General features: G+C 44.7%; 1 protein-coding gene across 2 annotated transcripts in view; it reads right to left on the bottom strand.

The window, feature by feature from the left end:
• Positions 1-6,345: 6,345 nt before the first annotated feature.
• mrpl23 (mitochondrial ribosomal protein L23) overlaps positions 6,346-26,779 on the bottom strand; it is a 36,775-nt gene continuing 16,341 nt past the window's right edge. For both annotated transcript variants that reach the window (XM_068603009.1, XM_068603010.1), the window contains exons 4-5: positions 24,048-24,121; positions 6,346-7,333 (exon numbers count right to left, since the gene is read on the bottom strand). In XM_068603009.1, the coding sequence (XP_068459110.1) occupies positions 7,169-7,333; positions 24,048-24,121 (239 nt within the window). In that variant the 3' untranslated portion in view covers positions 6,346-7,168. The remainder of the gene's footprint in view (positions 7,334-24,047; positions 24,122-26,779) is intronic.

Genomic DNA, 26,779 nt, shown 5'->3' with positions numbered 1-26,779 from the left:
CCTGATCCCCGAAACCGAGCATATAGCCTCTGACTCTCATTCTATTTTTGTCTCTGTCCATCCGTCTCTCACCAGTTCACCTTCCCAAATATTTTCCTAACTACTCTTCCTAACCGCTTACCGCGTTACCACGCTTTCACCCTTCTCACACACCTCTCGTGAACATCAGTCATGAACGTGCTCAATGTGAGCGACCAAGATCCACGTCTGAGAATGTCTTTGTGTTTCTGTGTTTGTGTGTAAACAATAGGGGTACTAAAACCCGGGCAGCATTTTTGCAGATGCTCCACTAGTGTCTGTTTGACAATGAGAGCTAAGGGAGAGATTTGTGTTAGATGGTAAACCACAACATTCTCAGACCTTAAAGAATTTCCCTTTTGAGATATCTTATTAGCATGTGTAAGCTCACATACACACGCCATCGCTACCACACCCGCCATGTTACACTCTGTCTCCACCGCGATGTCAGACAATTAATCTCAAGGTTCTGCTCCCTGGGTGATATGAAGAGATTAGTGGACCTGGTTTGATTGTGCGTGATGAGAGGAGACTTGTGTTAAAGTACACAATATCTCATTGCTTGGAGGAAATAAATTCCCCCGATCTCTGAGGCTCATTATTCCCATGATCTCTCCTCTCCTCTGAAGCGTGTTTCAAGTCGGAGTGACCTGCGGGCAGGCGTGAAGCAGTGATAGACCCACTGATCCCTATCCAGCCCACCGTGCAGCCGGGCGGCGGCAGGAGCACTGAGCAGGTACATGAAACAAGCGCCGAGACCAGCCAGGACTTCCAGGAAGTTCAGCATCAGGGATCAGTGTGTGTTATTGACTTGGCAAAGCCTCTAGCCAGTACGATTCCACCAGCGAGGGCTTGGCTGACCGCACTAGTACACATATGTGTATGTGTGTCGACCAGGGCTCAAAGCTGTGTAGTCCAGATGGGTGGCCAGGCCCCAGTTGATTTCTGTTACTCTGTTATGACAATTGAACTCATTTGAACCGCTGAATCCTCCTCTTTCTCTAGTAACCCTGAAAGCACCGAACCAACGCCCCTGTCCTCCTTTGCTCCTCTTACGTAGGTCTCACTATTATTAGCTTGTTTAAAATGCTAATGTGTGCGTTGTTGAACAGCTGGCAGGGACAGGGACCGCCCAACCAGCAGAGGAGTATTGTGTTGATAGCAAATAAGCTGGAATGGAGTGTCAACACTGTGTCACAGGGAAAATTGCCCCATGGCTCCTCCCCCTTTTGGTCCCCACAAGCACATCTTTCAGCACAAACATAGATCAAAGATCCTGTCACCCCCTATTTAGTGATGAAGGCCGGCATGTGCCATCTTCTATTGCCAGGGCGTCTAATTGATCCTAAATGATGATGTGACAGGCAGAGGGGAGGGTCTCTGGAGGAGCGCAAAGTTGGAAACCTTTAATTAAGCACCAGCACTGCTGAAGAAACCGGGATAAGACAAGTATGGTTCAACTGATTTATCCTTTGTGTGGATGCGCATGGAAGCAATAAGAAACTTCATGCAAACCAGACCAAGACAAGATGTTAACAAATCCTAAGAATGACGGGGAATTAACTGTTCAGATCTGTTAATAAAGTAGTGATACCAAAATAAAATGATGAATTTTACCGAATGATAGATTTAGCTGTGCCATTTTATCACACAAGGATTTATTATTAATGCATTACATGTAAAGTGAATGATGCAAGCTGGTTGTGACTACTTTATATCCTGATGGATGCTTTAATTTAAATGAAGGCATCACATGTTATACAATGTTTAAGTCATAAAATGTACATCTGCGAAGCAATAAGTAGCTGTCAAATATATGACGAGGCGTAAAAAGTACAATATTTCCCCCTTAAAAGTGGTGGAGTAATCTATTAAATAAATAATTACTTGGTTTAATTTGATGCTAAACTACATTAAAGTGGCAAATATTTCACTTTTCACCACACTTATCTGACCGTTAAAGTTCATGCATCAAGACTAATAATATTCAGGACAATTAAATATATATTATATAAAATATATTTGCTTCTCAGTACTTCCCAAGTACCTCAAAATTTCAATGAGCATCATGCTTAAGTCATAAAGGAGAGGATATAAAAGTTGCTAAATACTTGTTGCTCTTGGATCCCTTGTTTTCAATCCTGTCAAATAATGCAGTTCATTGACAGTCAGCATGTGTAATAACAGACTTGATTTTGTTTGTTCACAAAAAGCTGCAAATTGCACCGAAATCAGTGTGTTCTTTATGTATACAAACAATAGAAAATCCTCTGTCCTTCCTTTTTAATATTAGAAGAGCTTTGTTTGATAGAGAAGCATTCAGATTCTCTGTAATCTAAGCAACAATAAACAGCAGGTCCACATGTTTTCTACAGCGTCCTCCTTCAGTTGTTGCTCCTGGCTCTGAGCCAACAAGTGTATAGATGTGAGTACAGTATGACCGCGTGTACACACACTGAGGGGCCACATCAGGGTACACTTAATGTGTGTAGTATGTGCGTTCACAATGAGGCATAAACCGGAACATCACGTGTACATGTGTGTCTCTGTGTGCGTTTGTAGTAATTCTTGGAAAAACAGAGGATGCTAACTTTTTTTTTTTTTTTAATGTAAAGGCGCATGCAGTACATGGACACACACATGCACATATATACACACACTTATGGGGTGAAAGAGTGCACTGGCTGAGCTCAGATGAACCAATGGCAACCTGGGGAAGGAGGAATGTGTATGGCGCTCGTCCAAGAGAGGCCGTCAGAATCCTCAGCAGGCAACCCCGGTTGTCTTAGTGAACACAAGTGGGAGTGGGTGCGCCTGCAAGAGGCTGGTAGGGGTAGTAATTGAGTAACTACATGAGTGTGTGTGTGTGTGTGTGTGTGTGTGTGTGTGTGTGTGTGTGTGTGTGTGTGTGTGTGTGTGTGTGTGTCTGTGTGTGATTTTACATTGTGAATCCATGTGAAAAAGCCTTTAATTCAAACCTTCTGTAGTTGAAGCAGACTACAATCAATACGAAGCTAACCCTTTCTAGCATACAGTCAAGCACAGGCATAAAGGGGTAACAATGACCACATTATGATGAGATAAAGCACTTCATCAGCAGCGGCACTGTAAGACACTTGATTTAAATTCCCTCACAGCTACAGGATGCAGTGAAGCATCTGTAGGTGAAGTGTTGCCTTGCAAGCAGTCAGTTACAGCCGGCGAGGAGATCTGCCCCTCAGGGATGCTACAGAGAGGGAAGATGGGCATTCACGATAGCGCCACTCATCCCAGTAATCCCAAAAATACAGCATGATGTCATGCATGCAGTGTGGACTGCAGTAGCAGAAACAGGGTCATGTGTGCACTTGACTAATGCACAACCGAACAAGAACAAGAAAAACGGAAAAAGGAGGAGAGTGAAGGGCTGTTTAAAATATTCAACCCCCCTTCCATTAACTAGCCGTGTAGGGATGGGAACACGGCCTGCACTGTACATCTCATGAGAGAGGAAAGAGAGAGAGAGAGAGAGAGAGAGAGAGAGAGAGAGAGAGAGAGAGAGAGAGAGAGAGAGAGAGAGAGAGAGAGAGAGAGAGAGATGGTGCACTGTGGGAGTAGACCTCTTTCATCCAGTAGCCCTTGAATCCAGCTCAGCATTTTCTCAATGATGTCATCTCTTTTTCACTCTCACTTCACCCTCTGCACTTTCTTCCTCACCTCTATGTGCTCTCCCTCTCCATCCTTCCTGGGCTTTCTTCGTCTCGCACGCACATGTTCGACCCCCCCCCCCTCCCTCCACCCCCACTCTGCACTTACTCGACGTGTGCTGCATTACAATATACGATGCATCATGTTCAGCACACATGGATCCCTATAAATCTGGAGCTACCTACAGTCATCCTGAGTTCAGCTGGAATAGGATATGTGGGGCTCGCTGCTTTCGCTGCATACCTCTCCATCCTCCTGTTCCTTCCCTCTCATCATCTGACAAGCGGCGAGAACACTGTGTTAACAAACAGGGAAAAGGCTGCTCGCTGCACAGACAAGGCCGGACAAGGCGGGCGCGGACATGTTGTGTTTGTAGCTTTTTGTGGAGGGGGGGGGGATATGAAGAGAAGGGAGAGGTATGGGAAGAACATAGAGAGGAGTGTATAGCTCAGACACACACACACACACAAAAACTTCCTTTGAAGTAGTCATTATTTTTTACAGCACTGAAATTGCTGCAATATATTTTCACTTCTTTGGAAGAAAAATAAAACAGACTTGCAAAAACCCTGACGAGCCTGCACTCAGCTTTGTGACTGAAGGTCTGAGCCTCGTCTGCAGAAGACAGCGATGACCGGTCTCTGCCAGCAAGGACCGGTCTGATCTGCTCTCACAGGAGCTCCAAACCCTTGCTTACATAAACTGTCGCTCCTCCCTTAATAATGTCAGTGATATAATGCATTTTCTCATCTATTTATGAATAGTTTAATATGGTTATGCATCATTTGACATGCATCACTGTATATTTAGTGTGTATTTATATTTAGGACTGCTTAAAAGCCTCTACCTCCCCTTATAACATGGGTCTGGTTTGTCTTTTTCTGGCTTGCGTAGGACAGTGAAGTGCATTTAGTAAATCAATTCAAATGTGATTAAATACAGTAACTATGTTTAAGTACCTCAACTTATTGTTTAGCTCCGTGGAGTCCTGCAGAGTCTGCCACACAGTTCTCACATCCTTTTTGTAAAAGGTCTCAAAATCAGAGCGCTCCTACACGAGGAGACACCCGACGGTCTTCAAGCATACGTTTTGAATTTTCTGCAGCCCGGATGATGCACGATCTGCCTCCAAAGTGACCCTATTCTCCAGAGCTCACTTAAAGGGGAGACACATACCACATCAGACGACCTCACCTTGAAATTAAGGAGCATCCTGCTGATGTATGCACTGAGATGGGGGTCCGGCCGCCTGCGCTGCAGATAAGACTACAAACTATATTCTTAACATGAACTGCTCGAGTCAAAATGTTAAGGACACTGATTTGGCATGCGTCCTGCCTCAGAAGGTTTTAATGTAAATGTTGGTCACAGCAGTAAAGCAGTGTTCTTTCCTGGAAAGAAATCATCTGTTTTATTCACATCCAAACACTACGCAATTTTGGCAGGTCCTCCACAGATGTTATCACTTAAAAAGGAAAGTCTATCATATGTAACGTAAATAATGAGAATAATATGCTAGATTATCTTGTGGGCAAAATGATCATAAATAAAAAATCGTACCCTTTAATTTACTTTCTGTGAAAAATCAATAATTTTGAGAAAGACAGTACTTAAAAGACCCACAACTGTGTATGTCAAGAGAACATCACGTTGCATTGGACGTCTCCATCCATGACTTCATTTGTTGTTGTGTTCCTTCAACCTTGAAATGTTATTCATTTTTTTTATCTGTTTCCTGTTTACTTGTTTTTCATAAAGCGTTAAAATGACTAAGAGACATTTATCTGCATGAGCAACAGATGATCTCATTCACCAAGTGTGTCTCAGTGTCTGTCTATGCGCTCGCAGAATACCCCAAAACACTCAGAGGAATACAATCAGTCCATCAATGCCAGTCTGCAGTGGGTATGCACGAGAGCATGCATCCGACCTTAGAAGAGACAGAGTAACCCTGTGACAAGGAGCAGGCGGAGAACAGGGACACGTTATTGCTTGGCAAACACCAGAACTTGATTTCTCAACTTTAACGTGGGGCCTGTTAAGGCCGGGGGAGAGTGAGAACAGGAATTTGGTTTTACTCTCTGTTGGTTAAGCAGCTGTTTCTCTGGAGGTCCGAACTGAGCAACAGAGAGGGGAAGAAGAGAAGCGAGAAAGTGAGGGAGGCAGACAGAAAAGAAATGGAGTGGCTGTGTAACAGGAGGCCTGTTTCGTTCTGAATCAGATCGCTTTATAGCCACGCAGGGGGTGAGTGGTTTCAGGCAGCAGACAATGGGCCAACAGGATCAATATTGACATTCTCCTTAGTGATAGCTGAGTTGGCGGGGTGAGGTCAGGGACTGGACCTTTGTATTAGCCAGCCAGCATTAGTGGTCACGGCTGGGGGACACTTACTGTAACCTTGGCCTTTCAGCATAATGGAGGGTCTGAGCGTGCCCAGGAGAGGTCCCTCCCCTTTATGGGCCTGATTACCGTAAGAGAGCCCAGTCCTCCAGTGGCCCGATTCAACCACAGATCATTACTTTGTCAAAACCACGTTGGCACACGAGAAGGCCAGCTTGTGTGGCGTCTCACAGTGCGAGTTGTTGAGCGCAGCAGCCGTGGGAGATAAGGCGAGCCGAACACAAGAAAAAGTAAGCTTAGCACTTTTGGACAAGTGACCATTTATTAGTTCTTATTCCAACAGCACTTACAATTAGACAGATTCACTGGCAAACACACACAAACACTGGGTACAATCTCTCAAGATGTATGGCAAGAGGTGCTACCGCAAAATAATAAAACACACCAGCAAATTCCATGTCGTTGCTTTGCTGAAACAACAACTCAATTGTTGTTTACCTAAAGTGGTCAATTAATCCAAGGCAAACTCATAAAAGAGGAAAGGATGTGGGTTGTCCAGGTAGTCTGATCCAACTGGCTGAAAGTCAGGGCTACTAGGGATGCCACAATATCCCCCTCCCCAGCATGGTCGAGGAAGAGGAGAGGGACGAGCAGGAGGAGGGACAGCAGAGGACACAGACGAGAAGGAATGGAAACTCCCGGGGAAAGACGAGACAAAGAAAGAAGAGGTGCAGAGGTACTGTTGTCAAGAGGAGGGGGAAAGGGAGAAGGAGGTGGAACAGGATGGGTGGGAGGAGGCAGAAGAGGAGGTCATCTGAGGTGATGGTGATTCTGTACGGTGGGCTGGTTTCATGAAAGATGGAGCCGGGCCACTCTCCTCCTCCTGCGTTTCTGTTCTGGCTTAAGTTACTGGACCGAAGCCTCACACACACATACACACAAGTCTCCCACACACACGCGCCTCCCACACACATGGTCATTCTTCTTCACTACACACTTGTGACTCTTTCTTACAGAAATAGAAGTGACATCACAATAGTGGCGTGAATCAATGCACGTTGCTCCCAATGAAACATCCACGCCACACCATATGAGCAGAGTTCACGGTCAGGGGGGGGTGGGCTTACAGTCCGAACCACTCCGTGACCCCTCCCCTCCTGGGGTCGAGATTCTGCCTCTGCTTCTCGTCCTCCATGAACTTCTGCTGCATCTCCTCCAAAGAGCCCTCCGTGGACTCCTGCGCCGTTTCTGGGAAGATGTCTGGGAAGGTGAACGTCTGGCCCTGGGCCTGGGATGCAAAGGCAAAAAAGAGAGACGAATTAGCATTTTCCTGTAGAATAATGAGGAATTTGTTGTTTGTTTCGTATTTAAAATAATTTCACAAACCATTTTTGTGAAGAGAAAAAAAGAGAAAAAAAAAACGTGTCAAACTGCATTCTCCTTTTCCCATTTCCCTTTCTTTGCAGAAAAGAAGTGAGATACATTTTTGGAATTCAGGACAGTGTTTCTCCCTTGATATCCCTATTTCCAGTCGCTGTCTTTCTATCTGGCATTCAATTTCTCCAACTCTCCCCCACATGTAATCTCTCATCTCTCTCCATTTCTCTGGTCTTGATTTATTCAGGGAGAAAGGATGGTATCCATTATTTATTCCATACCAACCCATCTCCGGCCATGGCTAATGCATCCCTGGTCCAACCGTAGTCTGTGTCAGCCGCCGTAGAGTACAGTACACACACATGCATGCCTGCACGCCCACGCACAAAACACGAACAGGTCAGTGGGTGCAGGCATGCACACATACACATAGCCTATCCCTCTCAGCCTCTCCCATGGACACCTGGCAACAAGAATGTACTGTTATCAGTCTCAACTGGAGCCAAATCATTGCTGTCCTCAAATGACTCCACTTTTGATGATGAAACTGCACATACATGTTTCATTTATATAACTTTTTGAGCAAACTGCTAATCCTCGCTAACGTTCCCAAAGTTATTGATGATTCCTAACGTTGGAGTTTGCACCAAACAACAGCTTCCACTTCATCATGATAAATGTCATAATGTGACTCATAAACTTCTGAATTAATTTGGGGCCTTCCCCCGTAAAATGAATTGCTTCCATGAACACAATTGTCAATCAACTATTCTGTTTAAATATGCAAACTATTTTGTTTAGGGTCAGTGTGTAGGCGTGAAGGAATGGTCTGGCTCTGATGTGAATGTTACTTTGTCTGTCTCCAACCCCCAAAATACCAAGAAAAACATGCATATAATTACCGCATGGTTTAATTCCCAAAGGAGGGGACAACATGAAGCTCGCTGAGCCAAAGATACAGAATGGAGCTGGCCTCGTCTACTCCAAAACGTGCTCCACTGAGACAACCGACAGCGGGAGGCTGAGGGATCCTTTTTGGATGTTTAAACTTGCGCATTTATAAATATGTGTGTTTAAGTGCATATTTGCATGCGTTATGTTAGGACCAGGTAAGAACATTTATAGCTTTGTAAGACGAAACAACAGACAAGATAAATGAGGACTGGATGCATGCTGGTTATGAGATGCTCCGTACTTAAACGTGACTGATAAGCACACAATGGAGCCAACATTACATTTGGTTTAGGTAATGATCATATAGTTCCCCCGAGTCTATTCTCAGATTTTCACTCACTTTTAAACTATAAATTAAAATCACTCTTTAGTTTTATGTCCCAATGCATCCAACTCGCGTAGTTTGCTGCAGCCAGAGGACACTGCTAACAGCAGAAGCTTCACGGGACGCTGACAGCACATAATATGCTTCTGATAACATGAAGTGAAGCGTTAGATGGGGAGAAAATGCAAATAAGCATAACAATAAATAAATAAGCATTTAAAACTACACAATGGCCATGCTGCAAAGGGCATTTTTAATTCCAACTCCAATTCCAATCTAGATTTTAAACAATTACGTTGTCACCTCTCTATTTGAGACAATACTAAACAAAACAAAAAAAGTATTCATTTTTATTTAAATTTTATTTAAAAAATAGATTTGTTGAGAGGCTGCAGTCCACCTTCAACCACATTTCTGAGTTACTTACGAATCCTAATTTGAGGTTTTCAGTGAAAAACAATACACCCTGGTGAGCGAGACTGGCTGGGTTTTAAGCAGAGGTCACCGCATCAAGATATTAACCACAACCCGGTCTTTATGTGTGTGAACTACAATCAAGCCTGACATGTCCAATCTGACAATACTGGCATGACCAAGCATCCAACTACATCTAACCATCCAAAACATAACTATTATGAAAAATTACTATTTTGGTACGATACTTTACACAGACTTGAGTTTATGTTACTCTCTAAAACCTGGCCATTTGAGTCCAAACGCTCTGATACTAGCTTTGAGGAGCAGCTGAAGCCAAACATGCACAACCTTCAATCAAAAGAAAGAACACTGCTCTTGTGTTGCCGTCTTGCGGCAACGCCTGTATTGCAAACTACAGGAGAGTTTCTAGTGAGCGCAGTAATGCAGGAGGAGAGACAAGAGTGCAGCGCCAGTGAGAAGAAGAGGACTTAGTCAGGCACAGGCAGAGAGCTGCCAAACACCAGAGAAGCACCTGGAAACCGACCGCCCCGCCAAGGCCCTTTGTGTCTCTCTGCACTCGCACACACTGCCATCGAGGAACACATAATCCAGAACACAAACACTGGACCAGGCCAGGGGACGTTTGCCGCAGGAGTACGAAGTGGAGTGTGGAGAGGGAGGCTGCAGGGAGAAAGATGGAGGCGGTGGAGGAAAGGATCTACCACAGCACTATAAACAGCAGACCTGGCAACGGGGGGGAAACGACAAACCCGCCAGCCAACAAGACTTCACCCAATTTGAACCAAATGTTGTCGCATGACAGTTCCCAGTTATACAGCGTAGCGCTGGACACCTTGTGTATACACATGGCGAGGATTAATATTGGCCTCAGTGAGCGCCGATTCACAAAAACAACAAAGCGCTGAGATTGAAATCAACAAAGCGCCGAGACTCGTTAAACAAGTCTTATTGTTGGCAGCAGGCCGCACCCTGTGTGCGTCTGCGTGTGTGTGTCTGTGTGTGTGTCAAGGGTCTGCTGGACACATTTCCACAGTAAGAGAAAGTGCTGGCAGAGGGCATTCTTATTTTAGTTTGAAATATATACATTGCACCAAAGCAGAGGCAGAGCCAATGTCCCCTCGGTCTTCGTGTGCTCCAAGCCAAAACGCTCTTTCCTGTGCGTCCTCGCTCTATGTCAGTATGTGTGCGCGTGTGTGTGTGTGTTCGTGTGAGTGTGAAAGAGAGAGAGAGGGGAAAGAGAGAGGGAGTGTGTGTTTGTGTATGAGTGCATATTGAGTGATTTATGGAGAAGACCGAGGGCCTGGCCAAAAAGGACAAAAGTGGAGAAAAACAGTAAGGCCATCATCTTCACCGTGCTCGCAATTGAATCAAGCTGCCGTCCAGGAATATTGAGATGGGGCCCCACACGGCCAGTGATGTAAACATACTTCTCTTACGCACACGAACAACCCATTACATCGACAGTTTCCCTCTCAATGGGAAAAGAAGGAGAAACACTGGTGGGGTTAAGAGGGGAAGGCAAATGTTGTCATTGACTCACTACCAACCCGTCTCACTTTCACCCATCTGTGTGTATGTGTATGTGTCCTTATTAAGCTCTAATTGAATGTCTTGCTCTGTTCCAGGAAGTGTGTATTTAGGGTGTCGGTCTGGCCTGTGTCGTTTGGGGACCAATGTCTGACTTTTAACCAGTTGATTGGGGACATCTGTCAAATCGGACGCAACAATCGGTTTCCACGTATTGTTTTCACAAACAGCTGCATTCGGAAGATGGTGTGTGTCTTAATTGGTATGAATTGCTCCCAAATGTCATTCAGTGCAATGTCCCTAAATCAAACTTGCTTTTGTGTGTACGTGTGTGTTCATGTGGACACAACAGAGTGATAGACAAGCACTAAGAAACCCTGTTTGCAGCCCTAGAGGGAAAAGAGAGAAGACCAGGCGAGAGGTGGAAAGAGACTCACAAAGGACAACTGTATTCTATCTGATTGACCTTCGCTTTTGATCTGTAACAACTACGCATACAGTTGTCAGTAAAAAAACAAAACAGCCGTTCTCGTCTTAAAAGAAGAAGAAATAAATCGAAGAATGTTGAAAGAATGGACAAATGTTTCCAGTAACCTTGGAATGCATGTGAAATCAATACAAGGAAAATGTGAAGGGGGCGACTCTTTTATTATTCATAAGGTTAGATTTAAGTATGAAATATGAAAGCCGTAGTTGTTCTGCCTTGGTGTTAAAATGTCTTTGATGAAAACAGGAAGGTGCCGGCTCACGGTGCTTTTCCGACCTGGTGCTGAATAGATCATTATTGCATGAGGACACAAAAGGCTGATTCAACCTGCTGCTCCGAGAGTTAAAAAATACGGGACATGACTGGAAGGGACTGGACGAGGACCAGACATCGCCATGTGACAGATGAGATACACATTAGCATTCAAATGGCTCTGAATGGGCTGCACGGTAAGCACTACCAGTAAGAACTATGCTACAAATTTGAACATAGAAACTAAACAAAAGGAGGCTTTCAAAGATGATGACTCAACCCCATTGTCGTAGGTTTGGACTGAATATTCCAATATCCTCAAGACAGCGTCCATGGTATCAGATTTTATGTCCTCTGGAATGGAAAAAAGTTTGAGGCAAAAATTTTACTACTTAAGAGACAGCCGTAAACCTAATCTTGAGGTCAAATGGCAACTTCCATTCAGATAATCTATTTAACCTAAAACTGTAATCCATCTGAAAAAAACAACATTCAAAACGACTCTTTTACAACCTGAGATCAGCCTTTCTTTTGTGCTCTCCGAAAACCTTGAGCGCCTCGAGTTATTGTTGAGCGTTATAAGATGGGACTGAAGGGTGGGGGCCAAGTACTCTGATTTCTTGGATGACCACACTTGACCAAGGAGCTCTCAATGTGGTCACAGTGACCGAAAAGGTTAATCGGTCTGAAAATATGAACCCGAGACAGTCACACAGGCCCTGAGAGACTGTCAGGTAAACTGCATATCCCCTGGTATTGATGATGGACAATCCAGAAGGCATCGGAAGATAGTGCCGTCTAAGCAGTCAATAAAAAACAACCAGATGTTGGCGGGGCCAAATCTGGACCGCACACTGAAACGGAGAGGTGTTGACGACGCGGTGAGAAGTCTCATGAGGCTGTGGCTCATGCAGCTGCGGTGGCGGTGCGGTGGGGTAAACCGTGGCGAAGCTCAGAGACATCTGAGTGAGAGTGTGTCTGTGCGCGTGGGCGTGCGTGTGTGGGGAGACCGAGAGGTGTTCACATTGTGGTAGAATCTATTATGACCGCAACACGGGAGACAAGCCTTGCAGACTACAGAGGGACAGACCACACGATGAGGTTACCAGGATTAGAGCTGAGGGCAACCCCCTGCTGAGAGCGTGTGTGCGTGTGTTTCTGCGAGTGTGTATAAACCCGATTTAACTAGGGAAATGTTGACTGAAGCATGCATCATGCTCTTTTTCAGCAACTCATGCAGTCGTACACATCGACACCAGAAGCTGTGAGTTGCTCATTAAAAAAGCCACCATTTTCCTACTGTTGGCCAGCAACCAGCTCCACTTGACCAGTTGGAGGAGGTTGCACGGCTTGCTCACACTCAAATCAACGAGAGGGTGGAGCATTTACTACACTCTTTCCAAACAGGCCCGAGCAGCCAGACCCCAGATTTTAAAAGGTGTGATCACACCTTTGTGAGTCTGTTTTCTTTGGTCTTAACCACAGATGAAAATGTTGTGCATTTTTCTTTTCGGTTCATTTAAGTTCACACTGCCCAATTACAAGTGAACCGGGGCTTGTAAACGAAAGTCAGATGGACTCACAAGTAGCTTGTTTATTGGACAGAGTTTTGGCAACCTGTCATCCTGCAAGATTACAGATTTTGGCAGCCAAGGAGCAGGAGGGGGGGGGACAAAACTAATTTGATTCCAGTTCCTTTAGGTTTAACTCAGCATTTGGAACTTATCTGCACTTTTTTTTTAAACATAATTTAGCATCTCTGGTCTTCATACAGATAAGAAGGAAATAGCTGACTACAGTGATCAGTACAGGCTGTGGTTTGCCCTTGGTTCACTTTGTTATGCTAGCCTTCCCAAGCATGAGTAACTGCTGGCTATCGATATCAACATCAACATCCTCCTTGTACCCATAAAATCATGTGAAAAAATGCCCAAACAATGGACAACATGTTCATGAGAATGTTTTTGAGGCTGTTTCTTGTAGTTGGTTCACATTGCATTCCCTGTTCTAACAAACCTCAGTTCACTTGGAAGTGGACCTACCAGGTTTGCTTTGAATTATACTGATGAGAATAACAAACCAACAGAGCTTTTCCCAAAGGTCACGTATGTTTGGGGATGTGTGAAAGCTCAAACTCAGTGCAGTCTTCCAAAGTGGTCTTGCATTGTGTATAGCAGAGGTAGCCAACACAGTGCCCGCGGGCACCTGGGCACAAGAGGAAATGCTGATCCGTTAACAGGCTGCGAGACGCATGCGCGACTCGCCGATTCTTGGCATTTTGCCAAAAGCCGATCTTTATGAGATCTCCATGAGGTCTTTTATGCTTTTGCGTCTTTCATCAGAAAACAGACCTCAGCTCAACATTAAGCTGAGCTGTGGCCGTATCAAATCTACAACCCTGTTTTAAAAAGATTTGTAGAGGAAAGCAGCTCACTGAGCCACTAGCACTGATGCAACCTGATGCTCACATATCTGCACTCATTCTGTTTTGCAAAAAAATAGCTTATTGTTTTCCACATTATGCTATTTAGTAGTAACTAAATATTAGGTTTTTTTGCACGGATATAACTTTATTTAAATTTTTCGAACAAAGTGATAAAAATGTTTTTCCTACCATCATTGTTGTGGAAATTGTTAATAATTATTGTGACTAAAAATTAACATTGATATGTGATCAGACAGTCACTTCACATATATTATTAGTAAAAGGTGATCTGTCAAACTTTGTTGTTCAGGATGTTTGTATCAAACAAGTAGCCCTTCGTATTATTTTGTACCTCAAAGTGGCTCTCGGTTTCAAAAATGTTGGCGACCCCTGGTGTATACTAACAAACACACAGTAATGACTTCATATCTGAAAGGCTAAAAGACAGAGACCGGGACTTGCACTCAAGTATTAGGTCAAATCTGCACAGCCCCAAAAAACCTTTTGAGATCAACCGCACCCGTCCACTCCAACACCGTCCAACTATTGTTCTTAGGTTTGATACCCACACCTACAGAGAATCCTGAGCTCATCTTGTTGATCTCTACCGCTACAGTTTCTTAGTCTAATATTGCATAATCTCTGGTTGCGTTTCTATCTGGAATCACTGAGAATAAATAGTCTAAGCAAACTGGGAGCGGCAGGAAAGACGATGGAAGAAGGCAGAAGAGAAGAGATGATGACTAGTCTGATGACTGTAAACAGCTCCCTCTGCCAGGCCCCTGGGTGGGCCGCACATTCACTCTCACTTTATCTCATTGACACACACGCACGCACAATACTCTGCCCCATTGTGCCTCTGTCCAGACCTCCTGGTACAAGCCATTCCAGTAAATCCAGTAAAAAATAAAGTAAGAGACAACGATGGGGATATAGTGAAGGGAGGAGAGGGTGAAGGGTTGAAGAAAGCCAATACCAACAAAATAGATACAACTGGACTGGTGTTCCCTCGGGAAAGACAGGGAGATGAGAATGATTCAATGGGAAACTGAAAGAGGATACAATGAAAAAAAATCTGTTAAAAAGTCTGGTGAAGAAGTCAAACAGAGATCACATGAGAGCCAGAAAGGCGTTTAGCAAAATAACAGCTGAGAGAGAGCAAATCATCTCCCTCTGTAAAAGACCCATAAGTGGCAGAGAGAGTAGACCACTAACCAATAGCATCCTGCCGTGGGTTCGTTGAGGGTCATGACCCCGGTCCTCCCTCCAATTACAATGACATCTCCTCCACAGTTCAGCAACAGCCAAATAACTCTGTCAGCTTTGGCTTGCTGAAGAGTATGTTTTGGTGCATCTCCATGTCATTCACATTAACGGCCTTTGGTCCACATGAGGGAGACTGACAATGTTTTGGACAATGTTTTTTTATCTGTAAAGCTCTATATGTGCACATAAGGAAATGCATTACTCGCCGTGTGCTTTTTGATTTGCAGCGTTAATGCATAAAACTTGTTAATCAGGATTCAGAGGTTTAATGCCAACACCCAGTTTCTACATAAAAGCCTGTTGAGCTAACGTTTGACAAGTATGTTAGCTCCCACTAACTAGCATCAGCACTGTAGTCACATGCTTTTGATAATAAATGATTTTACCAGTGAACAAAGACCAACCCGGTTTCATGGGAACAGTGTTGTTCCTTCAGTTCATTGTCTTCTGTCTTGATCGTCAGGTGATGTGGTGATTCACTTTCACACTGTGATCTGTACTTGAGCTTCTATCTTGATCTTTTTAACATGTTTCCACTGCTGATACAATTGACATCCTACCAATGCATATTGGAGACTTTTCTGTCTGCTTCTTTCTGAGTGTAGTTAGTGACAGTATGGGCTCGATGCCCCATCTGACAGTTTGACACAGCAGCAACAGGGGTGGGGCTTAGCTAAGGGTCAATTACACTGGATAACATGAATCCATTGTTTTCCTGTGAATTCCTCGTGCTTAGGAAGGCAATCTGAGTCCATCACTGGAATGTTGGACTGTGCCACTACCAATAAGGACTATCTAGAAAGGTTAATTACTGAATGTAAATACATTGAATGGATATTGCGCTAAAAAATGCAGACCATTAATAGTTTTAGAACTATAATCTGATTGCAAATCTGAGGATTAAAACGTTAAATTAAGTTTCTCAACTACTGTTCTAAAATTGCTACTGCACACTTTCTAAACTTTACACTATACTTTTATAGTACAGCCTTATACATTGCAGTAAAGTATTAGCAGCAGTAGTGCAATTTGTTTTTAAATAAAGTACTGCATTGGATTGGTATTTAGTATTAGGGAAAACATTATCCGAGTAGTGAGTTTTTAAAATCAGATTTTATCAAAGACAGTAACAATTATGTGCTTATTTATGTGGTCATACAATGAGAAAAAATACATCACTTCAGACGCTTTAAGATGCACAGAAACTCAAACTAATTGTGTGATACCTTCTGGGACAAAAAACATGAGCAGGAGTCAGGCAGGTGGGCGAATACCAGCTCTGGCGTCAACTGAAAATACTTTAGGATGTTTTGCAGGGACCCTCTGACATACTAGTGCAAAGAGTCTAGTGATACATACGTACATACTTCTGCCCAGAAACAAACAAAGAGGGTGTGTGTGTGTGTCTGTGTGTGTGTGTGTGTGTGTGTGTGTGTGTGTGTGTGTGAGCGCGCGCTTGGTAGTAGTCATGTCTGGGCATGTCCGCTCCCAGTCTGCTACTGGAGTCATTGGACCCTTGTAACAGAGCTTTCAGGAATCTAAATACACACCGAGCCACCCACAAAGACGTTTACATCTATCTGGCTTGAACTGGACACTGATGAGGATAACAACAACAAAAACAATAACAGCAAAAACCATGGATAACACGACCAAATCTGTCCAAATTAACAATAACACCAAGCGGTGAATCATAACGCCTTCTGTCTTCGACGCCAACACAACCTCTGCACCTTAAATCACACCTAAATCTCGCCTGTCTCAATCACCCACCCCCATTACACACACAAACAGCTGTTCACTATCATTATCCCCTCCATCTATGTCATCCCCCCCTATGTACCCCATTTATTTCTCGCCAACGCATGTAAACAACCCTCACTTACCCTCCCCCCCAATTTCAAGCATCTTCTTCAACTCCCCCTCCCCCTCTTGTCCCCAGACCCAAGTATCTATCTAGGCTACCCCACACGCACGCGCACACACAAACACACACACACACACACAGACACACACACACCATAAACATCCAGGCATTGCCCCTGCCCCCTTCCCGACTGAGGAATGCAGGGACCAGCTGGTGGAGAAAATAAAAAAAGAAGAAGCATACCAAAACAGGAAATACATCAGCAGGGGCCTATCAGAGGCTTTATCAGGCCAGTGGCAGCTCCGCTCAGAACCTGGGTGGCGCCGCATGGTGATTGGCTGATCAAAGTGGCAGCTGTGTCATTACAGGAGGTCAGGGGCAATCAAGAAAGGTTACAAGCGTGCATGTGTGCGTGCGTGAGTGTGTGTGTGTGCACGCTGGAATGCATGTGTGTTACCATGGCTATCTAAATAGAGGGGGACCCGGAAAGAAATGTGGGAGGAAATGAGGGTGATGATAAGAGAAGATGCTGCAGATAGATAAAGTACGAATCAATCGAAAGGAACAAAAAGGAAGGATGGCGGAGGAGACAGACACGTATGCATCACTGTCGTGTCAATAAAGCTTGTGTCATCTGAACCAAGCGTAAAGAGTCAAACGTGTGAGAAAGAAATAACAGAAAGCCTCAAGCAATTCAAAAAAGAGGTTTGCGTGTGAGATTTCAAACCAAATGGTTAGGACCCTGCTCTGCTCTCTATAATTCATGTTCTCTCTCCACTGAGCTCTTATGAAGCCTACACACACACACACACACACACACACACACACACACACACACACACACACACACACACACACACACACACACACACACACACACACACACACACGCGCACACACACACACACACACACAATTTTACTTCGGAGTGAATTTTCAGGAGACACATAGGGAGATGGGGAGGGAGGGCAGGCTTCAGCAAAGCTTGACTTGATTGCCAGGAAAAGCTTCTCCTTTTATTAGGCTCACCACCAGCATACATGCATGTGCACACGCACACGCACACACACGCACATGCACACACACACACGCACACACACACACACACACACACACTCACGCACACACACACACTAATTAATGTATCAGCCCAATCCTTCCTTCCTAAGATTTATACGCCTAGAATGCTGACAGATATATTTAAGTGAAGGTTGGGCTGCATGAGTCTTGATGAAAGGAGAATCATGGACTTTCTCAGTGAGAACAGTTACAATTTCTTCTCCCAATTCTACATGTAAGAAAAATGTTGCAACTTTCCATGTTACACAAGCTCACTAGACTTAGTGATGCAAAGAAATACGGCTCCAGTTTGTGCAGTTAAAGAGAGGAGATTTTCGGCTCGAACTTCTGGCAAAGTTCACTTAGCATTGAAAGCTTCCTCACATGTATTTTGCGATGATTTTTCAGGTGATTGTATGAATATGTGAGGTTTGACTGGGGAGCAGAACATTGCTTTCAACGTGCAGTCTGTGCTTTTGACTCACCGTCAATCAATAAAAGTTAGGAAAAGCATGACCTTTTATGAAGTTTGAGCAAAATTATGTTAGATACATCTTCTTTTAATGGTTTTATTGATCGACAAATTGTGTTTTGATTTTTTATGTAATTCAATGTTTATTTGGTTTTACCACGATACTGCTACAATGTCTCCCTTATATATTAGATGCTTTTGTTCCTCCCCTCCCCTGTACAAGCATTACAGCGTCACCTCCCCGACGCCCAGAGCGGTTCATTAAAACCGTTATTAGAAGATGATAACTTAATAATTGTTTTAAACTAGGTTTCAAATTCACTACGAACAAGCAGCCTTGCATTCAGAGCAAACATTGTCATGTAAGAATTGCTACTGGTGCGAAATGAAAAAGATCATTTCACATGATTAGCTGTCCAGCTCTAAGTAAAAGAGAAAAGTGAGGCAGACAAACAAGAGGAGAATAAAAAGCACTGTGGCAAAAGTTAAAAATGTTAATTGGCGTGATAAGAAAGGGTGAGGCAGCACACAGAAGGGAAGGAAGCAGAGCGGCAGACAAGACACAGAATACTGCGAGGGAAGCCTGCGTAAAGGAGGAAGAGTGAGGGGGGGGGGGGGGGGGACATCACGATCCATACAGTTGAAAATCATAAAATTCCACACAGTTAAGCAAGATTTCCGCTTTCGGTCCGGGCCGAGCTCCAGAGAGTCGGGGTTCGCTCAAAGTGGAGAACACGAATGGGAGGATGAGGGAGCTCCTGGGGGTTTTCACCCCCCCCCTCCCCCTCACCGCCACCACCCCCACCCACTCAGCCCAGCCAGATAGACAAACAGTCACAAACCTAGAGGGTCTATTGTTAAGCAACAAGGAGTCAATAACAGATACGAGATGAGAGGAGGCAATGGAGAGCGATGCTGTACAGCCAAACGTTGCCATCTAGTGTCAGTCAAACAGAGAGGAGAGCCAGACTTGGCCACAGCCTCCCTCTTATAATCACTCTCAATACAGCTGTTTCTTTCCCTCTCCGGCTCTCCCCCCTTTTCAGCTGTGTCACAACTCCTCCATGTTTGCCACTCAGTCTCTCCCTCTGTTTGTTTCTCTCTCTCCCTCCTCCCCCCCCCATCCCCCTTCTCCCCGTCACTCCCCATTCTCTTTCTCTTGAGTGATGCCTTCCTTGTGGATTGAGCGGGGGTGGAGAAAGACACAGAAAGAAACACGGGAAATGAGCAATTTGAATGAAGCTACCACTTATTCTATAACTGTTGGTCCAACCCCATATCTTGTTTTGTTCTGTGGTCGCCATGTCAGGACGTTGCTTTGGGGCACAGAGCAATCTGACTGGTGCAACTGGTTTGCTGCATTGCTGTCAGTGGTCAGGGCTCCAGAGAGAAATCTTGACACCTTATTTACTACTTTTATGAAATTTTGGCCACCAAGACACACAACTCATAATAAAGAGCCACTAGTCTTCACAAGAACAGAAAATGCAAAAAAAAAAAAAATTAAAAATGAGGGTGTAAGTTTGTAAGTACAAACAACTTATAATGTGTAAGAATACATGGATGTGACTTTCAAATGACAAAAAACTAAAATCACACAGATCATAATATTTAAATGTTGTGTAAATAAAATGTTAAGCATTTAAGATATGTGCAAATGGATCTAGGGCTGTCCTCAAATATGGAGAACGAGATCGTGACTACTATCAAAATAATGACGTCATTGGCTTATGTGTAAACTAAACTAGCTGCTCACTTCATGACAACTAAAGGTCGGCATCGTGACAAAACCTTGGACCATCTGTGTGCCTACTCTCCCTTCTGCTGCAAAGTTTTCACTCATCATTTACTTTCACTACTTTCGCCTTTTGTCCACAGATAAACTCTGTTGAATGGAGCCTGAGTGGGATTTGTGCAACCACGCCCCACAAAAGGACGAACTAACGACGATGCTTACAGACTCCCAGCGAGGTGTATACAGGCTGTCAAACAACAGCTAACAGGCGTGGATATTTATGCTAAATGGTTGCGAGCATTCCACAGGTGCCTGGACGTGCCATGCAGCGCTCAACACACAAAGAACACAAACTGCTGCTCCTCCCCTCTGACCTCTTCAGAAAACAACTCCGGGAAAAATGTCTGAGATTCCTTTCTTTACACGGATACCATCACGGTCCTTCAGCAAATGATGGAGAAGCTTCACGTACCAGCTAATAAACCTCTTCTGGTTAATCATACAAAAATAAATAGGGAATATGTTCCAAATATCATCTGGCTCCTTGTAATGCAAGGGCGGTTTCACCACATCAATGCTAACGCAATTTAAATAGATGAGTAAGATCAACGGGATTTCACCAGCTGTAGACAATCTGCTGATTGGACATCGTTACTTTTACAGCATGTATTTTACATTTACAGCCCAATGTGGCACTAAGCTGGATCATTCAGAAAAGCTGAGACTGGTAGGCATCCCATTCATATATTCACAGCGTCACCCTCTGGGAGCTTTCAACATGCACTCTGAGCACTCAGCCCACTGAAGTGCTACAGCTGGCACCAGAAAGCAAAGCTCGCTTGCAAACTAGCTGCCACTCCAAAGACAGAAAATAACTCCTCCTCTGACCAAAACTCACCACAACCTTTTCATTTGCATGCCAGGCAGAAAGTACTTTATCGTAAAATGTTTGACTGATAGTAATGTTGCAGAACAACGACTGAAAACATTTTTCAAATGACTATAATTTTAGAAGTGGAAGCGAGGTTCAACTGGAAATGGTGGCACGTTGCACTTCAGCTGTGAGATGGGCCAGGATAATTTAATGAGGGTAAACCACCAGGTATGGCATACATTATGATGGTGAGCTGCAAAAAAAAAAGCCACATGCAAGTCGACGTTTAAAGAGAATACGTTGCAAAAGTGCGCAAATTATTAGGGATGTGACTTGCTTTGCACATACTAGAATTTTCCTAGAAACCTGAGGAAAATAATCACACAAAGGCCACGTGAACCAGACAAGAAACTTAATTACACCTACTGTACATGAAGTAATGTCTACAACAGAGGTCAAAAAGTGCAATGCAGAATAGGATTTTCCAGCATCAGCCCTTTATAGCATCAAATAGATGGAACAGTATGAGTTGACTGCGAAAATCGGAAACAAGTGTTACTCTGAGCGTAGCGGTTAGAGTTAGCCCTTTTAGACTCTGCTTGTCCTAGCGGTGCATGAAAGCAGTCTGACTCTTTACACACCAGCCCCATTGATGTGCAGCCAGACCTGAAAGCAGTCTGATAGACTTTCATTTTGTACTGCTGTTTTTGTCACCCCGCTACCTGCACCACCACACTGTGCCCCCGTCCCTCCCTCCTTCCCACACGCACGCACACACACACACACAAACACACACACACACACACACCCTTAACCCCCTCCCACTGACCGCTTTGCCCCGTCTCTGGACCTCCCTGTTCTGGCATGACTCCATCATACCCTTAGTCAACCCCCCAACCCGCCCGTGTGATCCCCGCTCACACACACACACACACACACACACACACACACACACACACACACACACACACACACACACACTGCATATTTCACACATGCAGACGCTATCTCTTCCCCTGTTACTGGGGTCCCCCGTAAGCCTGAGGAAAATGGCTGTCACGGAGCCCCTCTAACGGGAGGCCTCCCTTCAACCACAAACAAAGAGTAAGGAATGAGAGAGGGAGAGTATTACTGCTGCAATATTAGCTGATGGAGGGAGCAGGGGAGAGAGGCGGCGGGGAGGATGAGGGTAGTATGGGGGGGACCGCGGTGTGAGCATCGACCCACAGAACACTCTCCCACATGTGGAGTCAATTAGGAACAATCTTGTTTTCTACCCACCGCTGCAAAAGAAAGGAGGGTTTTCTGGGGCTGTGTGTGTGTGTACACAAGAGAGAGAGGTAGGAAAGAGTTGAGCGAGAGAATGTTTTTTCCAAAAACCTGCCAGAGAAATAGGCTGGATATTCGGTTTTATATCAAGCCATTTTAAGCACAAAGAGAGCCTGCGTCTGAGTATTTCTACCCACTGTTCACCATCAAATGAGCATGACTTCAGAAAACCATGACGTGATTTTGACTACAGAGCGAATAACACTCAAGGAAAAACACAGATGGATGTGCATGCATGAATGATGCACACATGTCACAGATGAGTATGTGTGTGTGTGTGTGTGTGTGTGTGTGTGTGTGTGTCGTTCTGCATTCTCACACCTATCATTGTCGTGTGCATATGGTGAGACGGAAGCATCACTACCGACTCCGCTAGGAGTTCCAGACGCACACAAAATCACAGGCCACTTCCTTGGTGTCAGACAAGAGGAAGTCTCCCCGTTTAAAGATTCATGGCTGCTTCAATTATGTATCCTCTTTCAAATGTCGTGTTTAGACAATTTTCATTATTCATCCGTTTCAAGATTGATGGCCGGGTGGGCGGCGTGGCGTAAACAAACGTCTACACCGCTGTTCATTTGTCTGGGCAAGATCAAAACGGCAGGCACAAAACAAAGGCCCTTTGCTTTTCACGTTTGCATCAAAGGCACATTAAAACATTTTGGAGGGAGGTTTGTTTGATTTTCAAAGACTAACTAAGACTTCAAACATTGGCAAGACGTGCATGGAATGGGCCTTCCTGACCCAACGCTCACCTCAAACACAGGTGTGAAGGCAACAGCTGTGATGCAATGAGTCTGGGCTGACCATCAGGAGTGTCCCTTCAAAAACACACACACATTAAGTGCAAAGGACTGCTCACATTCCTTTTATGGCACACAAGCCCATAAAGGAGAGCTACACCAGATGATAAACATATCTCAATATTTCCTGTAATAAGTCTGGCATGTAACCAAAGACGACCTTTCACCCCCAGGCCATGCAAGAACCCAGACTGATGCTTTCTCGAGGGGGCAGCCAGAGTGTGTGAACCACAAAGGAGAGAGATGCAAGGTAGGGCTGCGTGATTTGTGTGCATCGACGCATGTATGTGCCTGAGAGGATTCCCTCCTGAGAACATTTGAAATGGAAGAGGAAGGAATAGCGCTTGTTAAAAAAATGTGCGGAGCATATGTGCACACTGATGTTCATTTTTGTTGTTTGGTCTGTTTATACCCGCATTTGTCTGGGAGTGAGTTTGAGCGCTCACCTTCAAAGGCTGCCGGCCCCTCGAGGCTCCGTGGGGAAACATCAACTAACTTGTCTTACCTCCCTCACTTGGCAAGTCCCCCTTTCAAAAATAGCTCATGACACAAAAGTTGAAGCCTCAAGGCTCCTAAAATGCCCTTTTCCCCTGGGTGTTGTGTTTAATAATGCCGCCCCCACAATAAGAAGAAAAAAAGGGTTGGGTGTGTTAGAGAGAGAAAGTTATTGTGCAGGGGTCTCCACCTCCCACTGGGTACAGAACAGGAGTCACTGAGCCGACGTTACTCAAACACACCAACCAGAAAAGGGAGTGGGAGGATGAGTGTACGTGTGTGTGTGCGTTTATTTATGTGTGTTTGTGTCTTCTCACCAGCTGAACGTAGGCTACTTTATAGTCAGGCTTCTTGACCTTCTGGTTGAGATGATTTCTCTTCTTGTTGGAGCCTGAAAACACAGAACAGCAGGTATTACATTTGTTGGTAAACAGGAATGACTCACCATGAGCAAATTCTGGTTGTGAGACAGCACACAGTGGGACAAAGTGATGATGTTGACATTCATGATTATGGTGAGAGTTGGGTTGGGCAATATGACAATATACTGTGAAAACGATGGAAATTGGTCAACTGGAGCTTTACTGCTATACTGCTTCGGTACCGAGGTAGTTGCCTATAGAATTGAGAGTCGTACTAGTTCTTGGTGGAAAATGCTGCAAATCACTGTGCAGGACTCTGATGAATTACCCTGATTTGAAAGGTATTTAATTCATTATTGTTTAAATCTATAAAGAGTAGTCACGATTATCATTATCTGAGCTGCAATCAGTCGATCAGACAACAAAATGGCAACTATTTAGGTGATAATCAATGAATAAGTTGCCATTTTTCAAGCAAAAAATGGATTACATTCGATCGTTCAGCATTTGAAGTGTGAACATGTAGCTTTGCTTGTCATATCAATAATGAGAACAGAATATTTTGGGTAGCAGAGTTTTTAACTATTGGTTGAATAAAACATGACATTTGATGATGACTCTAGGACTCTTGGCAATAATGATTTGTCATTATTAAACCCAAATTAATAATCCATTAAATGAGAAAATAATCAGATTAAAGTCCACTGTGAGGCAATATGACGAAAGCACTATCCTGACATTAATTCCTATCTGATAAACAGATGTGTTACTGTACATTTGTGTTCATTCCCCTGTCAAACACAGAATACTTTGTGTGTATCTGTGGTTAAGCAGAACTCGGTCTTGTTGACTGTAGGTTAACCTCCTCCCCAGCTGGAGATGAGGATGACATCATCCTCTCTCCTGTCAGACCTCTAAAAGCCTGGAAGACAGGGGACTCTGGGAGATGCTGTGTGTCTGTGCGCGTGTGTGCGCTTGTGTGTGTGTGTGTGTGTGTGTGTGTGTGTGTGTGTGTGTGAGATGGCAGGTTAGGAGTCTTGCCTCGAAAAAATCTGAAGGTAATTTCACTAAACTTAAAGGACATTTCACACAGGTACCTCAATCTTTACCCTACAACAAAAACTCTCCTATCAATGATGGATACTGACCGTCGAATTTAGAGCTCTAATCTCAATTAGACCCTGTTGGTCCTTCGCCCGCTCCTCCACACCGCCCTGGCTAACAGGAGGCCCATGTGTGGTGGGAGACAAAGGTAACGAAGAGTGTGTGCGTGCACGTGTGTGTGTGTATGTGTGTGTTTGTGTTCCTGAGGAAATCCACAGGGAACTGCTACAACCTTTGAAAGAGCAAGGTAAGACACTGACCTGTCCCTCCACAAACACACAAGAGACACACACACAAGAGACACACACATACGAGAGAAAGAGAGAGAGAGAGAGAGAGAGAGAGAGAGAGAGAGAGAGAGAGAGAGAGAGAGAGAGAGAGAGAGAGAGAGAGAGAGAGACAGACAGACACACACACACACACCCCTAGAAGGAGAAGTGTTTTTCTTCATTCACATCGTGGCCTTTTCTAACACACACACACAGACAGAGCTTTCATGCAACACTCGCAAACGCAAGCACAATTTCTCCCACTTTGAGATTGCGGTTTGGCAGCCGGCTATCACATTACAAATCCCAGGCCGGAGGGGTAACCATGGCAACTCCTTCCAAAATACCCCTGCCGCCCATGGAGGGAAGAAAGGGTCGTTTGCGCCCTCCGCTCTCCTCTGCTGCCGTCTTTATGCTGCCAATGGAGTGGAACTCCTGACGCAGACAGGGATACCTTCTCTGACGCACCTCTGGAACACCAGGGGCCCCGAGCCGCGCTTTCTTCTCAGTCCCCCCACAGTTCACTGCTTTCCTTCCACCCACCCTCCCGAGGGGCTTTCCTTTTCCCCTAGATTTTAATGACACAAGCGTAATAAACAGCGTTAATGGGTCCTCCAAACTGTAGGCTAGGCTAAGCTAGTTACCTCTCCTGCTCCCTCCCTCCCTTTCCTTCCCACTCTCTCCTCCAGAGGTAGAGGGGGCTCCTCGTGGCCCTTCAGGCGCAGCACAGGAGGAGCCTGTGCCTTCTCTTCTCAGCACATCCATCACTGCCTCTACAACTTCAAGCCACCTATATGTCCTCCACTTCTGTTGTTCTACGAACTTCCAAAATGTTAGAGTAGGAGGGACGCCAACATCAGTCCACGGAAACGTTTTCTCCCCCAGTAAAAAGTAAAGAGGAATATTAAGTCAATAACACAACACTGTTGGCTCTATGATCACAAGGGGGCAGGCGGGGGAGGGGAGGGGGGCACTTAGGGCCCTGAAGCTGCAAGTTTGCAAGTGAATAGTACGTGTTTGTGTGGAGGGAGCGTGGAGTGTCCTGGGACAGCTGGAGGCTGGAATGCTGCTGCAGCAGATTGTCAGATAAGCAGCTGTGTGTGTGTGTGTGTGCGTGTGTGTGTGTGTGTGTGTGTGTGTGTGTGTGTGTGTGTGTGTAAAGAGAGAGAGAGAGAGAGAGAGAGAGAGAGAGAGAGAGAGAGAGAGAGAGAGAGAGAGAGAGAGGGAGAGGGAGAGGGAGAGAGAGCAAGAGCACTAAACAATATGGATGGATAGTGATAGGGGGATTATGCTGCTGGAGTAGTTGTTGATGTT

Source organism: Clinocottus analis, unplaced genomic scaffold, assembly GCF_023055335.1.
Source record: "Clinocottus analis isolate CAN_PGR_092001 unplaced genomic scaffold, fCliAna1.0.p SCAF_6, whole genome shotgun sequence".
NCBI lineage: Eukaryota > Metazoa > Chordata > Actinopteri > Perciformes > Cottidae > Clinocottus > Clinocottus analis.
Note: the sequence above shows the minus strand (reverse complement) of the source record. Positions and strands in the feature narration are given on the sequence as shown.